At 39.3% G+C, this 16,569-nt stretch overlaps 1 protein-coding gene across 4 annotated transcripts in view; it reads right to left on the bottom strand.

Annotated features, from left to right (window-relative positions):
* Positions 1 to 8,245, bottom strand: part of LOC132111576 (ribosomal protein S6 kinase 2 alpha-like) — a 74,709-nt gene extending 66,464 nt beyond the window's left edge. For all 4 annotated transcript variants that reach the window (XM_059518994.1, XM_059518995.1, XM_059518997.1 and 1 more), the window contains exon 1: positions 7,803 to 8,245. In XM_059518994.1, the coding sequence (XP_059374977.1) occupies positions 7,803 to 7,865 (63 nt within the window). In that variant the 5' untranslated portion in view covers positions 7,866 to 8,245. The remainder of the gene's footprint in view (positions 1 to 7,802) is intronic.
* Positions 8,246 to 16,569: the final 8,324 nt, after the last annotated feature.

The raw sequence follows: 16,569 nt of genomic DNA, 5'->3' as shown, positions 1-16,569 counted from the left end.
TTAGTGGCTCTGTTCAGCGGTGGGCCATTCTCCAGGCGAATGTGAAGGATTTTACCATCAAGGCCTTGTCAACCACCAGATGGGAATGCCGTGTGGAGGCTGTAAAAGCTGTACGGTATCAGCTTCCAGAAATTTTGAATGCCCTGGAGGCTTTACATGACTTTGCCATAGAAAAGAGTGATTCAGAGTGTGCATCCAGTGCTTCAAGCCTCTGCCGGGAACTGAAGAAATGGCCATTTATGGTAAGTTGTGTGGTGTGGTACAATGTATTGTACGTTATCAACAAAGTTAGTAAGATCCTACAGGGCCCCAAAGTGAGCATTGAGACCATGAAGAGGGAAATCTCTGCAGTCATAGACTTCCTCCAAGATTTCAGGGAGCACGGATTCAATGCCGCCAAAATAGATGCCAGGGAAATTGCAGAGAAGATGGAGGTGGAGATGATCTGGGCAGACATTCGGCAGAAAAAAACAAAAAGGCAGTTTGACTATGAGGGCACAGAGGAGACTACTTCAACTGCAGAGGAACGTTTCAGAAGAGAGTTCTTCTTACACCTAGTTGATACTGCCCTGGTCAAGACTAGGGAGAGATTCTCCTACATGGAGAACTTCTTTAAGTTGTATGGATTTCTCTACTCCACTGATATAATGAAAAGCACCATACAGGCAGGCAATCTAGATGAATGCTGCAACAGGTTTGAGAAGGCAATGGAGGATGTGGATGCAGGGGACCTAAAAATGGAAATTACAGGTGCTGTTAAGTCTTTCCCCCCACACATCTCATCACCATTGGAAGTTCTTAACTACATATACAAAGAGAATCTCCTAGATCTGTATCCAAATCTTAGCATAGCCCTGCGGCTCTTGCTTACTCTTCCTGTTACAGTTGCATCAGGTGAGAGAAGTTTCTCTACATTGAAACGACTGAAAACATATCTGCGCTCATCTATGTCCCAAGAAAGACTGTCATCCCTGGCTGTCATTTCCATCGAACATGACATAGTGGAAACTGTTGATACAGACTCCATAGTTAGAAAATTTGCTGAGGCCACTTACTCACTCACTCAGACACTCACTCACTGACACTCGCTCACTCAGACACTCACTCACTTACTCAAAGACACTCACTCACTCACTCACTCACACACTCGCTCACTCAGACACTCACACTCACTCACTCAGACACTCACAGACACTCACTCACTCAGACACTCACTCACTCACTCACTCAGACACTCACAGTCACTCACTCAGACACTCACAGACACTCACTCACAGACACTCACTCAGAAACTCACAGACACTCACTCACTCACTCAGACACTCACAGACACTCACTCACTCAGACACTCACTCACTCACTCACTCAGACACTCACAGTCACTCACTCAGACACTCACAGACACTCACTCACAGACACTCACTCAGAAACTCACAGACACTCACTCACTCACTCACTCAGACACTCACTCAGACACTCACAGACACTCACTCACAGACACTCACTCAGAAACTCACAGACACTCACTCACTCACTCAGACACTCACTCAGACACTCACAGACACTCACTCACTCAGACACTCACTCACTCAGACACTCACAGACACTCACTCACTCAGACACTCACAGACACTCACTCACTCAGACACTCACAGACACTCACTCACTCACTCACAGACACTCACTCACAGACACTCACAGACACTCACTCACAGACACTCACAGACACTCACTCAGACACTCACAGACACTCACTCACAGACACTCACTCAGAAACTCACAGACACTCACTCACTCAGACACTCACACTCACTCACAGACACTCACTCACTCAGACACTCACACTCACTCACAGACACTCACTCACAGACACTCACTCACTCAGACACTCACAGACACTCACTCAGACACTCACACTCACTCACAGACACTCACTCACTCAGACACTCACACTCACTCACAGACACTCACTCACTCAGACACTCACACTCACTCACAGACACTCACTCACTCACTCACTCAGACACTCACACTCACTCACAGACACTCACTCACTCACTCAGACAATGACACACACACACACACACACTTTCTGTCATACCCTGTATCCTGTACATGGGTCTGCTTATGCAATGGCAATTGCAACTTCAGCCCTCTCTCTCTCACACACACACACACACTATTATGTATATCATGTATATCATGTATATAGGTTTGTTTGTAGAATGTTTGAAATGTTCAATCTCAAATGTAATGTCAATTCACTTACAATATCCTGTATCTTGTACATGGGTTTGTTTGTAGAATGCAATATTTGCTAAGTATATGGCTGTTTGTGGGGGTTTACCCTTACTACTTGTCTTGCTGGTTATGTTAATTTGCTCTTATAAAAAATAATAAACAGTGCTGGTTTTCCTGGCATTTTGGCAAATTTTGTTATCTGTTATCTGTTGGGTTCAATCGTGACTATTAGTTTGTGTAGTGCTACACTTTGTGTGGTCTCTGCTTTCCATCTTCATTTTGGAGTAAAGAAGTGTATGCAGGGTTCAAAGGGGAAGTTTTTTTTTTCTCCTCTTCAAACTTCACTTCCCCGTAGATTAGCTTTACCTGCCTATCCACAATTCAGTCTTTTTTTTTTTTTTCGCTCTTTTTTAAAAATCGGATGGGGGGGCCCCATACATACCTTCGCCTTGGGCCCCCAATTTGCTAAATCCGCCACTGCCACGGAGGAGATCGGAAAGATACAAAAGAGGAGCGATGACAGTGAAGGACGAGAGAGGACCAGGCCTGGGTTTTATTTTGTGTTTGTTTTTTATTTGTGCACGGCAGTCATCCGAGAGGGGCTGTCGCGCTGTTTTGTGTTTATTTGGTTATTAAAACTTTGTTTGATTGTCCGCCGGTTCCCACCTCTTTCCACGAAGGAGTCATCGAGGCGGTGGGCTGGAGTGAGTTCGCCCCCCCCCCCCCCGGCAACTCACTCCAGCCCACCACATCGAGCACCCTCGGCGGCAGACTCCTTCGCCCTGCTCGATGGCACTGCGGATTCACCCCAGCGGCGAAGGATCTTCGGCAGCGCGCCCCTCCTTCCTCCCTGGCTTCGGCACCAGTGTAAAACATTAAAATCTTCACAATCACAGGAAGAAGGAGGCGGGAACTGGGAACCCACTCATCACAACGATATAGCCCACCAACATTAATAATGAACTGCAATATCCTTAGTGTGATTTTCAAATTGCAATTAAGTCCGTGTGCGTTGCGTGTTTTGAAGGTCTCAGAGCAATGTCATTAAAAGGTTCAATCGGTCTTTTTTTACCTATTTCACAATTATTTTAATCTCCAAACTGTTTTAGATAGTTCTGCTTTGCTTCTTATGCTTTTCTAAAAAAGTGTTGGATTGTGCTCCGTTCTCGCCGACACACACGGAAGGATCATGAATGCAACAAAACACAGCAGCGCAGATCACACTTCACTGGAGTGAGCCTGCTTCACGTTTTTATGGACACTACATATTTTAACGCCAGTAAACAAAAATTAAAACTTGTAAATTTGTAGTGAAATTTTCAGTTGTACTCTAAAATAAAATGGTTATTTTTCTTAAATACTTAATTTCTGTCATAAAAATTTTAAGTAAGATTAGGTTTAAAGTAATTTCACTCGTTGTTTTTTTTTTTTTTTTAATATTTTGGTGGGTCGTGAAATATATTACACTTGTCTAGGTGGGTCGTGGAATGGAAAAGTTTGGGAACCACTGAGTTAGAGGACGGATCACCGGTGCTTAATGCTTATTCCCCCAGCGAAGATCCCAGAATCAATCCGGGGTTGAATGGTTAGTAATGAACACTGTTGCTCAACATAACTCTGAGAAGTTGGTTAGTCTATGTTAAGAGCTGTCGTGTTTCCATTACAGATTTGCGCAAAACTTTTGTGTTTTTTTTTCTAAATATCGATAAACAACTATTGCGAAATGACGGCGTTTCCATTAACCGATGTTTTGCGACTAAAATGTCATTCTTTTCCTCTCGCGATCAGTCATTCCAAAAATCATGGCAACGGATGTTGGTAGGTTTATATATATCACAGCCACCAGACTAGACATTATATTATTATTATCTCCAGGTTCAGGTTGGTGTGTGTTGGTTTTTGTCCACCTCAATCTCCAGGTTTGTGTGTGTGTCAGAGTCTGTGTGTGTCCACCTCCAGGTCCAGTTTGGTGTGTGTGTGAGCCTGTGTGTGTCTGAGTCTGTGTGTGTGTGTGAGTCTTTTTGAATGTTTGAGTGTGTGAGCCTGTGTTTGAGTGTGTCAGTAAGTTTGTGAGTTTGAGTGTGTGTGTGTGTGTGTGTGTAGCAATAGCAATGTCTTTAAAGGGATAGTTCACCCAAAAATGAAAATTCTATCATCGTTTACTCACCCTCAAGTTGTTCCAAACCTGAATGAGTTTCTTTGTTCTGCTGAACACAAAGGAAGATATTTGGAAGAATGTTTGTAGCCAAACAAATCTCGGTCCCCACCGACTACCATAGTATATATTTTTCCTACTATGGAAGTCAATGGGGACCGAGATCTGTTTGATTCTGTCATTCTTCCAAATATCTCCAAATATAACCAAATTATCCCTTTAAGGTATCTGACACTAAGTGTTGGCAATGGAAATGTGTACTTGTCACTAAAAATATATGATATATTTTACTTAACCCCCCCCCCCCCCCCCCCCCCGGTCACCGGTCCCCAGTCCCCAGTCCCCAAACACCACACCACTGCAAATAGAATCTAATTCTGTGGGAAACACTGACATCATCACCATATTCCCGGCCATCATGCACTACTATGCCTTCTCATGTTTCAAACTGCTGCACACACTGACCGCTGAGACCTGAAACACACAGTTTGAAAATCTGATATTCCCCAGAAACATAATGCTGGAAGCATGTGGCAATGTGTGTTTGGTATTTACAAAGGAAATGCAAGAGCAAGAAAGCAAGTAGGACAAATCTGAATTGGATTAATATTCTTTCAGTATATTCTTTTAGAACTCATGAAGGAAAATGAAAGCATCTAGAGCAGAGAATGTCTGTCTGATCAATGTACAAGAATCCAGGAACACAATGTTTGAATTCTGTTTTTTGGCTCCATCTCAGTTCAAAGCTCACAGCTTGGCTTGTTGGACACAGTCAAACTGGCTCTTCCAAGTGAAACATAACCTCTCCCTGTGGAACAGACTGGGCCTCATACGCTATGATATACCATCGACACACTTCCAGCAAATCTGGGAAGCTCCTGGGTTCACAGGAATAAATTTCCGGAGACGGAGTGAGAACAGAACTTGTGACTCCTAGAGCTCACAGAACGCCTGTCCTTTAATGGAAGCATACAGCCTCAAATGCATTCCTTTTTTCTCCAACATCTAGGGTTGGAAGACCTTGCTGAACAAGCTCCAGGTTCCATGTAACTGCAGGCTTTTGAAATAATGATATCAGTCATCTTTGTGTGCAGTATGTATGATTACAAACACACATTATTGCTGAACCCGAGAGCAAGGCGGCTAACAAAGAGGTGAACAGCAGGTGATTTGAACAAAACCTTTCCAAAAAAGAATTAACTCACACACCTGTAGCAAAAGGCTTGAATATAGTCAAAAATTAGCCATGTACTTGCCAGGTAACAAATAAGACTTTGTTGATTAAATAAAACAGTTGCCAACCTGTCAACCTGTAACTACATAAGGAACTGCAGTATAGCTAATGCATGCCTAAAACTGAACTGTAACAATGAGAATGTAATACTTGCATTCATAAACTAAAGAAAACCTCATTTCCAGCTAATGCAACTTATTGATTATATGTTTTTTTTTTCTTCAGAACTTTATATGGCAGCAGATAGACAGGCATCTTGAAGTTCCACACAATGTGTGTTTAGAGGCCCTTTATGCATTGCTAGTAAAATGAATACAAATCAAGTGGTTTGTACCTTATTGTATTCTGTACCTAGTACTTACTTGCCTTAGTCAACATGAAAAAGCACTTTACGGTTTTGTGGTACTTGCTGAAATGCTGTAAAGCAAGATTCTAATCAGCACAGTTATTCTGCAAAATGTATAAATATAGATTAATTTCTGCTCAGATCTGCCTTTCTCATCTGCAGAAAGAATTTCATTAAAAGGACTGAGAAGTACTGAAAATGTTTCTGCAGCGAACCTGCTGTCGCCAGATTGGTGAACCCATTAAAGGGGTGAGCAACCAAAAGGCAAAGGAGAAAGAAAGTCAATTTAATCTTAAAATAGAACAGATTACGATACCAGAAACAAAAGACTGAAAAACGCATCTCTCTTGTAGCGATTCTCAAAAGAGATCAGCATTAGTCTGAGAGCAAGATGAGAAATGAAATCCTCTTCCTTCCATTCCCACTAATCATGGACATCACAGCAGGCCATATTGTCTCAGCTTGCCCTGTAGTTATAAATTGGCCTTCAGCCGAAGTTGCTGGAGCAAATTCCAGTGCTGTACAATGCAAAGGGCTGAAAGTTTACTGTAGTACAACACTGAACTAAAGCAGAAGTTTAGCTCTCAGAGCTGTTAGCACTGTGGTCTGTGATGAAAAGATATGATTCCTCAAACCAGCTTATCTGAATATCTTTGCAAATCAAAAGGAAATGTAAACCTTTTGAAGAAGAAAAACATCTCACTGTATGAAAGCTAAACCTTACAGAAGATCAGTTTATACTACAGATACCAGTAGATTATTTCAAACACGTGGCTACTACTGAGATTGACTATAATGTTTTTAAAGCAATAAGAAACTGCTGTTTTGTACCACACACCACAAACAGTTTGGATACACTAATTCAAGAGAGCACAAAAATTCAAAAAGTACTATTTCCTAGTGCTTCTTATGACCGCTGTATTATTTATTTGATTTTCTGACATTTCACTTGTACCCCCGGAGAAAACAAAATGCACAGCAAGAAAAAAGGAAAACAGTTGGTTCACAGAGCACAAAGCAAGAAAGCCAATATTCTTCCACTAGAGTTTAATAATACAAGCTGCAGAGTCATTCCACAAAAATGGTGGCGTTTTCATTTTGAATAGAGATTTTTCTGTAATTTTCTTTCTGATTTTTAAGAATGTCTTTTAAGTGTTAATAGGTTTCATTATATAACCTCAAGCAAACTTTTTTTTTAAATGCATGTTCTTCAAAGAGAGAGTTGTTGCCCTTCATGTTTTCAATGGAATTGTAAATAATTTTCATAACAGGAGTTATGATGCTAACATTTATGCATAATCTGGGTTATGATAAAACCAAACCTCACTTAAAAAAAAAAAACTTAATTAAGCAAGTAGTTAGAAACCCAAGGTTGGGGACAGACCAAAACATGCATCCACATGAAGAAAGTTTCTGGATTGTTGATTGTGTAAAAGAAATGTCTAGTCTATTATAAGCTACAGTAAAAGTTAGTGACAGCTTTTCCACTTTTAAAGACATCGTTTACACGAATGTTTACAGGGGAGGGACACCTTCTTCGGAATGACCATCTAGTTTTACAAAACATCTCACCTGCGCTACTTCAGCGCGCCGCGTCATGCTCGCGCTCCAAAAGAGTAAAGACCGCTTACCAAACCTGCAGAACTCTGCACCAGTGTTTACTGATTTTACAATTCTTTGAAAGTAGGCTATCACACATCTATACGATTGCTGTTTTTCTTATGAACTCCCCATAACAAAGACATGGATCTTTGGCACGGACAGAGGAGTCTTGAGAACACATATTAAATCAGTTAATTCAGTGCTGTGATTTCACCACTTCTCACCTCCGTCTCCAGCTGCACCAACTCCATTTTGGGCCATGGTTCTGCCAGTTGAGCAAGTGGCATTGTGTACGCTCCTTCTCGTCTCTCTAGAGTACTCAAATTTGGACGGGGATTTCTTCCGAACCGGAGTATTCCCTGCTGGAACGACCTGATCTGTCCCTTTGATCAGGAGCAAACGGGCGACTTTCCTCTCTTACAATCCGCTCAGGACGCGCAAATTCACTCGTAGAAAATTAAAGCAGTTATTCCCGTTTAAATGACGTTGACGGATTCCCCTCTCTGTCCGGTGAGGAAGAGGAGTTGCACAGCCACGTTCCTGGAAATGAACAAATCTCTCCTACTTATTCACACAGGTGGACTCGGGTTCAGAGGAACATGCGCCGTGCGTCTGCGGCGATGAAACGCGCCTCCTCCGAGGAAATTAAATAAAAGATGTTATTGTATTGTGTGCACGCAGACGCAGGAAAAGAAAAAAGGAGCCGATGCTGTCAGTGCTGTGTGTGTTCCGCTCTGTCTGAACTGAATCGATAGTGTAAAAGCGCATGAGCTTCAGCCAATCATTGTTTTGAAGAGAGTTCTCCGCCAGCCCCTTTCTCCTACTACCCCTCTATGGACACCCCTCGCTGGTCACTTACCGACACTGCAAGCTCTCGGTTTGGTCACAACCAGTTACACTCTTGCAAACGTAAATTAAACATTTATAGCTACACTTTGACGTTATTTAAATAAAAATATTTTTTTATTAATAAGACAGTGCAAAGAAAAAAAATCTTCCTAACCACGTATTTACTTTACTCAAATAAACACTAATAAACCAATAACCTACTAATTATATGTATTAGGGATGTAGGGACGGATTCCGCGGGAAATTGCATACATACGTCATCCGTGCGCAGAGTATCAGACCCGAAGCACAGCCACAAAACGCCGTTTCTAATCGGTCAGATGTTACATAGTGTACCTTTGCAATATATATTTTTTTCATATTAATATTTAAACGGTAATTTTCATAGTCTAATACGTTTATAAGAAAACTAAAACATTTTCATTAGCATTAAATGTCAAACTGTTTTGCAGTTATTTGTTCATATGAAATTTGCAGCTTCTACCTTTCGAAAAAGTATCCTATTGTAATGTTATTAACTTTGAAACATCATAGTACTCAATATACAATATAGCTATTGATGACTATTATATATATTTATATATATATATATATATATATATATATATATATATATATATATATATATATATATATATATGGAATGTACATGGAGCTTCAAAGAATATCATATTAGTACATTTCCAAAAAAAATAAAAAAACCGTGCTAGGTAATAAAATGCAACTGTTCAACCTCCTAAAAAAAGCTACCACCGAAAAGCACTGAAAATAGTAGTGACCAATGCATCTGTTCTGTGTTTTTGTATTTCAGTTGCATTTGAGTGGACACAGGAAATTGTTATTGTTGTGCATATTAAGTTTTTTTTTTTTTTTTTACTAAATTACTATCAACAGAAGTAGAGATCGATGTAACAAAGTATTCCCCAGTGCTGGCATAAGTACCCTATCCCCTTTTTCATCATGCCAGGATTGTTATTTCATGTTGTCAGTTGTAATTGTTTTGTAGGCTTTTTGTGATAAGAAAGAGACATGCCAATACTTCTTGACTCTTTATTCTATCAGAGGAAGCAGAGAAGAGCAACTGTTGCTTCCTGCTGAGAGTGGTTACCACTGGCAACCACAGACCATCTGCCAGCGTGCCGGTGAATCTGCTGCCAGAGTAAAACAGAGTATGAATGGTCGTCTTTATGAGATGGTAGTGGGTGGATATGGAGTGTGCATGGTAGAGGACCATGTTTCATTGAGTCAAATGATGGCACAAAGAGCAAAATGCTTTTAATGGCACTCAAATACACTAATGATAATGTAGGGCTATGTCAGGCTAAACTGTGACAATTTTAAAAGGAATCAAGACTAAGGCCCCAATGAAATTCCTTAGTGTAGACATAAAATCAACTATGTATGAATCTTTTATTTACAAAAATAAATCATAGGCATTACAAACACTCATTACCCTCTGTTGTATGTGTGTGTGTTCCGCACTAGACTGCAGTACAAACAGCTATTATGTACACAGATATCAGATGCACACTCAGCTGTACCATGCGATTCTCTATACTCTTTACTGCTACTTTGGCCTACAGTATTTCAGTGAGTACCTGGCAATCTGCCTGCCAGCCTGTCCCTACAGTTACTGTTCTGTAAGTCAAAAGCATCTATTAGAACAACAAGTACTTGGTTAAACCAAGTGTAACATCTAGTGCACTGTATACACCATGACTTTCCGTGCAAGGTGACTCTCCATATTATTTAGTCTAGTGAGCTTGCAAGAGCCAGGTTGACCTTAAAAAGTGCAGAAAGGAATGATTAAAATGCATTCTGAGCATTACTGAAATACTAGATGCATGCAGACAGTAGGAGACCGATGAATTCAGATTAAGCAATATTTTATATAATAATATGGGTACTTTACATAACACTTATATAAAACACGAGAAACTGAGAAACTACGTATGATCCATGAACATTAAGAACTTTTTTATTATTATTATTAATCCTGGGGAACATATGATAGGAGAAAATTGTTAGCCTGAATGCAATGTATGTCGCTTTGGATAAAAGCGTCTGCTAAATGCATACATTTTTTTAATGGCATTAGTGAAAAAGTGCTCAATAATTCCACCTGGAGGCCGGTGATATATCACACACTGCAGATCTTTGGTAGTTTATAGTATTTGGGTATGCATCAGTGAGTCTGTTTGTCTGTTTGTATAGAGCTGTGGGTGAAATCTCATGGCTGTTTGGCTGTTTTTCCATCTGACCCCTCCGGTGGAACCTTTAACACAGCTTATGTGTAATTTCTTCCATAGTGCACAGATTGATGTGTTCAGACAGGAAGTCTGGTGTATATGTGCAATGCATGTTGATGCAAAGCCTTGCAAGAAATAATGACTAACCAGAACACTCTTGATGATTATTGGTTTCATTCCCTGCACAAATAATCAAATTCTGGCTTAGGAATAAATATGAAATAATAACTTTATTAGTTTATTTATCTTAATCTGAATTTTAACTCATTTCCTTTTAAACATTTCCACAAACCCTCAGTACTTCTTTTTCAGGCTCCAGTTTGAAAACTCCTGGTCTAGGGTGTATAAAACATAAAGATGAATTCCACTTTAATTAAACTATATATTTGTGTCCTCAACATTCAAGCAAAACAACAATTTGACACTATTTGGTTCAGTGATTTTACATGTCCCCACTGCTGTTATGTAGTATTTATTTGATCTAAAAAGGCTGTCTAGGAATAACCTGCACTTCCTCCATGGGTAATTGTGTGTGTACTTGATGCTGTGATTTGATTTCCAGCCAAAGAGCTGCATCACTTCACCCCCAACGACCTCAGGGAGTCCCTGTCTGGATAACACTCAAGCATCATGGGAAGATGACTCATACTTAACACACTACATTGGAGAGGTGCACATTATATTAAGACAAGCCACAATTGAAACCCCTCACTCAATATGAACACGTACATACAATAGCCTTGCATATGCTCACTATCATTTCTTGAATAACTTCAACAGTGAGCCTCCCTCCATTATTCCACACACACACACACACACACACACAGGCTATTGAGCAGGATGTCCACCCGCCTCCCACCCACACTATATCACACACACCCATACGCACATGTGAATTGTTGGACGATCAGTAGGAGTTGTGTGTGGGTGTGAAACGAAGCATGCAGCAGACTGCAGGAGCCACGGAGTTGCTGTGGGCAGAATATTAACTGGACTGCATGAAAATCTTGATGGCAGTTTTGCTTGGCATAATGTCAGTTGGACTTGCATACTAATTCACACCACTTAATTCGAAAAAAATTCAGCATCTGTTGTGTTTCGTATGTTAACAATCAGTATCCATATATACCCAATATTTACATTTACTGTAGACAGTTCATTAGCTAGCATACTATTTCTCACAATGCACTGGGTCTATTGGTTGTTGTAGCAGGCAGTATACAGTCATAGTTTAGTAAGCAACATATGGTATAGAGGTATTGTTCAAACCCTAGAGATTTATGAGCTATTGCCATTGTGAATATGAGCATTCTTTGTGTACTGAGGCACTCCTCAGACAGCTCCAGAGTGACTGTTCTTGTAATTAAGAATAGTGTAATTCAGCCAGATGACAAATAAGAACACAATGGATAGTTGGCAGGATACACTTATGTAGGCAGTAGAAAATGTGTAATTATATATCATATAGTTTTGCATGTTGTATGAAAGTGACTGTGTTTAGAATGGAGTACCAGTAGGCCTATATTGCATACTGAACAATATAGAAGATCAATGTGCTACATTGTTTTCACATTACATTAATGCTGCATTTGTGTTTCAGTGAGCACTATCATTTCTAAAATAAATTTTAGACTATTTTGCATTTTTAATCAAATTTGGTGCTAAAATGTTGTTGGCAATCCAATTCAATCTGTTCAATCCGAGTCATGAATAGGGTTGGGTTGTATCCAAGACTGAAGTAACTGTATCTGAACCTCATTACGTTTTCAAGGACCCATAATCACATTAGCTTACTTTATAAAATGTTGTGAGAATACTTTTTGAATACTAGTCTTGCAATGACCAAAAAATAAGGCAATAAAAATAATCCTGTTAATCATTCCCTCAGGAATGCACATTTGTCCTCTCCCTCCCAAAGAGTTCCTTGCCAAAATTCTTGTGCATGTTCATTGCTACTCAATCAGTGTTTCTGAATCTATGCAATAGTGAAAGAAATAATACTTTACCTGATTTGTGAGCTTGCAATATAAAATTACAATGGCAAGAAAACACTCTTTCTATTAATTTGTTCTCCCAGGATGCTTGCAAAAATGAAGACAAACACATACAGCGCAATTCTGTAAACCAGTTCCCTGATAAATGACTATTATGAATCAGTTTTTCTTTAATGATTCAAGAAACTTGTTGCACAACCAGCTCACACTGATTCACGAAACAATGACTCTAATATTTTTTTGTGTTCCGTCAAAGTTTGTTCCACCTTTGTATGGTTAGTGGGTTATTTTTGTATCTCATCATATGTTTATTAAATGTTTAGGTATTGATCACGGGATAGATGTAAAGGTTTGAATTTGTTGACTGTATTTGTTGATTGTCCTATCGGTTGTATATGTCATATGAGATCAAATAAATTTGATGCCACCTCTAACTAGTGATGTTATGATTATTTGTGTGAGAGAGAACATATTTTTCTATTTCTTTTTTTAATTTTAAATACTATTTTGGCGTGAGAAATGTACAATGTACACAACAATACACTGTTACAACAACAAATAGCAATAAAACAGTTTAAGAGGCAAATAATGCATAAAATAAGATTTTAAAAAGCAAAAAAAAAACAAAAAAAAAACAGAAAAGGAGACACTGTGCTCACTGTTATGGTGAGTTTCCAATTCAATCATCACTCTAGAAGAGGAATGCAAAGTTGATAATTGTGGGATTCAGTGCATTATGCTGGAGTTATGTGGCACATTTCAGGTAATGTAGTTAGAAATGCACATACTGTGCACAGTGTAAAACTGCATACCATCTCCATTCAAACATAAAATGCCATTCTAAATATGTTATTTCAGCTAGCGAGGCCTAAGATGCAGAAGGGAGGTCTGGAAAAGTAGTCTACTAAATCCAAAATATCCTCCAACATTTTGAGCCATCTTGTCCATGCAAAACACACAATACAGTTGCTTTTAAATGTTATGCAAAACCACAACTGGCAAAGTACCTTACAGCCCATGAATACATTAATGCAGATTGAAATGAAACAGCACAGTTTCTCTAAGAGAGTAAAAGGAAAGTGTGCTTGATTTGTTGCAAATATGCATTTCTTGTGCCATCAGGAAGTTTATCAGTGTCCACACACTCTGTCTTTCTGCCAGGTGTGAATTCATTTGTTTCTGTGTTGTATAATTAGTCTTTTTTTCAGCAGCCAATTTGAGAAAAATAACCACCAAAGTGAGCAACAGGGGCGGACTGGCCATCTGGAGCACCGGGACTTTTCCCGGTGGGCCGCTAGCCAATGTGGGCCGGCCCACCCGGTACACAAATATATATATATATATATTTTTTTTTTTTTTTTTTTTTTTAATTGACGGAAATCATAATATTACATCTCTTTTCTACGCAAATGGATGAGTGAGTCGATCGCGCAGCCAACAAGCGCGTTTTCGTCTAATTTAGAGAGAGACAGATTCATCTGTTACAGCGAATTTCTCTGAGCAGCAGGCCACTGTATACGTTCACTTAAAACATAACCGACTGTGTTTACGAGAATACTTGCAGAGACAATTATTTTGAAATAATTGTGTGTGTATTTGTTCATTCAGAAGTTACGATACCCAAAAGATGAATTAATTATTTGTACGCGCATTGTCTGAAATGCTGCTCACAGCGCGTGCTTTGAACGAGTGCGCGCAAGCTTCGAACGCGCGCAAATTGTTTAAAAAAGTTGAATCAGCAAGATTTAGAAACAAGTGAAAACGATCAACTACGATACATTTCACCCCTCCAAGCGAGTGAACAACGCGAATTTTAAATCGCTATTCACGATAGCCCGTCGGGAAGAGCAGTGATACATTTTGGAGCCCGACTGCAAAACACAATTAGCCCCTGGACGTCGGGCTAGCGATTTTGCGAGCCCTGCACCTCAGATCTATCCAGTTTGTGAACCACTGGTTTCCACAATGTTTTCGTTAAACAAAATAAATGATTATTTTAAAAGATTTACTCAAGAGAATAATCTGTTCACGAATCGGATCATGAACTTATATTACCGCATATTCATGCATCTGTTAACTGAATGCAAAGTGTGAGTTCCAGAAAGTCAGAGGGCCAGAAAGTCCAGGGCCACTTTTTGGTCCCAGTCCGCCCCTGGCAAACACTAATTATGAAAAACAGATTGGATCAGGCCCTGTTAGAAGTCAACACCTAAATGAAAGCATGCATCATTATTTACACAAGAGAAGTGGAATGATGAGGAAGTATTAAAAGAAAAAGGTGTGGAATTCTGGACAATCTGAGATTAGTCTAGATATAGATTTGGTATGTGTACTGGCAAAACAGCAATTCTTATTTCTTGCATTCACAACTGTCAACATGAAGAACCTGATGTGCTCAGACATGCAAAAGACTGAATGGTATTTGTCTATTTCCTTGCAGCTTTAGCGATAAGATGAAAGCCTCAGGGATTCCGGGCTAGATTTATACATAAATTAAACTGAGATCTGAGAACCAAACCAGGCCAAGGGTCAATTTCAAATGATTGTGGAACTAAATAAATGTTGAATTAAATTATTGTAATTATATTATAAATTAATAAATAATTAATTATTTTTATAGCACTGTTAACAATACATGTTGCTTTTAAGACACCTTTGCAGAAAATCATGATGTTAATGTTTATAATATCTTCATGCCTTTATAATGGCATTTAACAGATAAAAGCTGGGCGATAATATAGTTTACATTTTGCAAGAAAACAAAAAAAAAAGTAGGCCGTTATGCTAGTATATCATGAGTGTATGAAAATTAACCATGGTTTTATTGTAGTAAAATTCTTGTAACATGCATGCATGCATGGTACATCTACCATGTATAGAGTTTTTCTACATATACCATTGTTAAACTATGATTATTGTAGCAAAACAATGGTTAATTTATGGCATGGTTTAACTAAAGTAACCATGTTTTTTTGTTTTTATATAAAAAAAAGTAAAAGTGACATACAACCAAGTATGGTGACCCATACTCGGAATTTGTGCTCTGCATTTAATCTGTACAAAGTGCACACACACAGCAGTGAACGCACACCTGGAGCAGTGGTCAGCCATTTATGCTGCAGCACCCGGGCACCTCAGTCGTGGTATTGAGAGTGCAGAGAGTGCTGGACATTCACTCCCCCCACCTACAATTCCTGCCGGCCCGAGACTCGAACTCACAACCTTTGGAATAATGAGTCCGAATCAGGCCACAACATCCCCGATTTGTAATAAAGCCATGGTTAATTTTCACAAAGGGGCATGCTGATAAAGCTGGATATAATATATCCAATATATAATACATCCAACTTAATATTTTAATACATACATTTTTGTGACTATATGACCTTTCGTACATTGTGTTGAACGAATCTTTAGTTGAGTCTGGTTGAGAACAAAGGATTTTCAGTGATATATTCCAGGACAGATCTGTGCACACTGTGACGCCATAACTATCATTAAGGAGTTCAAGAGCTTCAAGGATACATTTCATGAGGCCACTCAATGCTCGTCCACCTCTATGCTCTACAATAGAATGCAAATCAAATCATACACTTGGTTTGCCTTTGAAGCGGCTGCTCTTTTATTACATTTTTTATCATCTACTGCATATCTGTATGTTCTGAATCATATGGTTTCTGAGATATTGCCTTATTGCACACGCAGAGTTACAATAGGCTGGATCTGTATGAGAGGAGTGAATAGCTCATTGGATCCCAGACTGCATGGTGCTTTTGAGACATATGTCTTATCAGGTTTGAACAATAAATAATGTAACTTGTTTTTTTTATGTATTTGCGTTCACACAAACATGCAATACATAAACAACGCATCAATCACACATACAGTAGGTGGCGCTA

The sequence above is a fragment of the Carassius carassius genome, chromosome 31 (genome assembly GCF_963082965.1).
Source record: "Carassius carassius chromosome 31, fCarCar2.1, whole genome shotgun sequence".
Lineage (NCBI taxonomy): Eukaryota > Metazoa > Chordata > Actinopteri > Cypriniformes > Cyprinidae > Carassius > Carassius carassius.
This window is presented reverse-complemented; position numbering and strand designations above follow the sequence as displayed.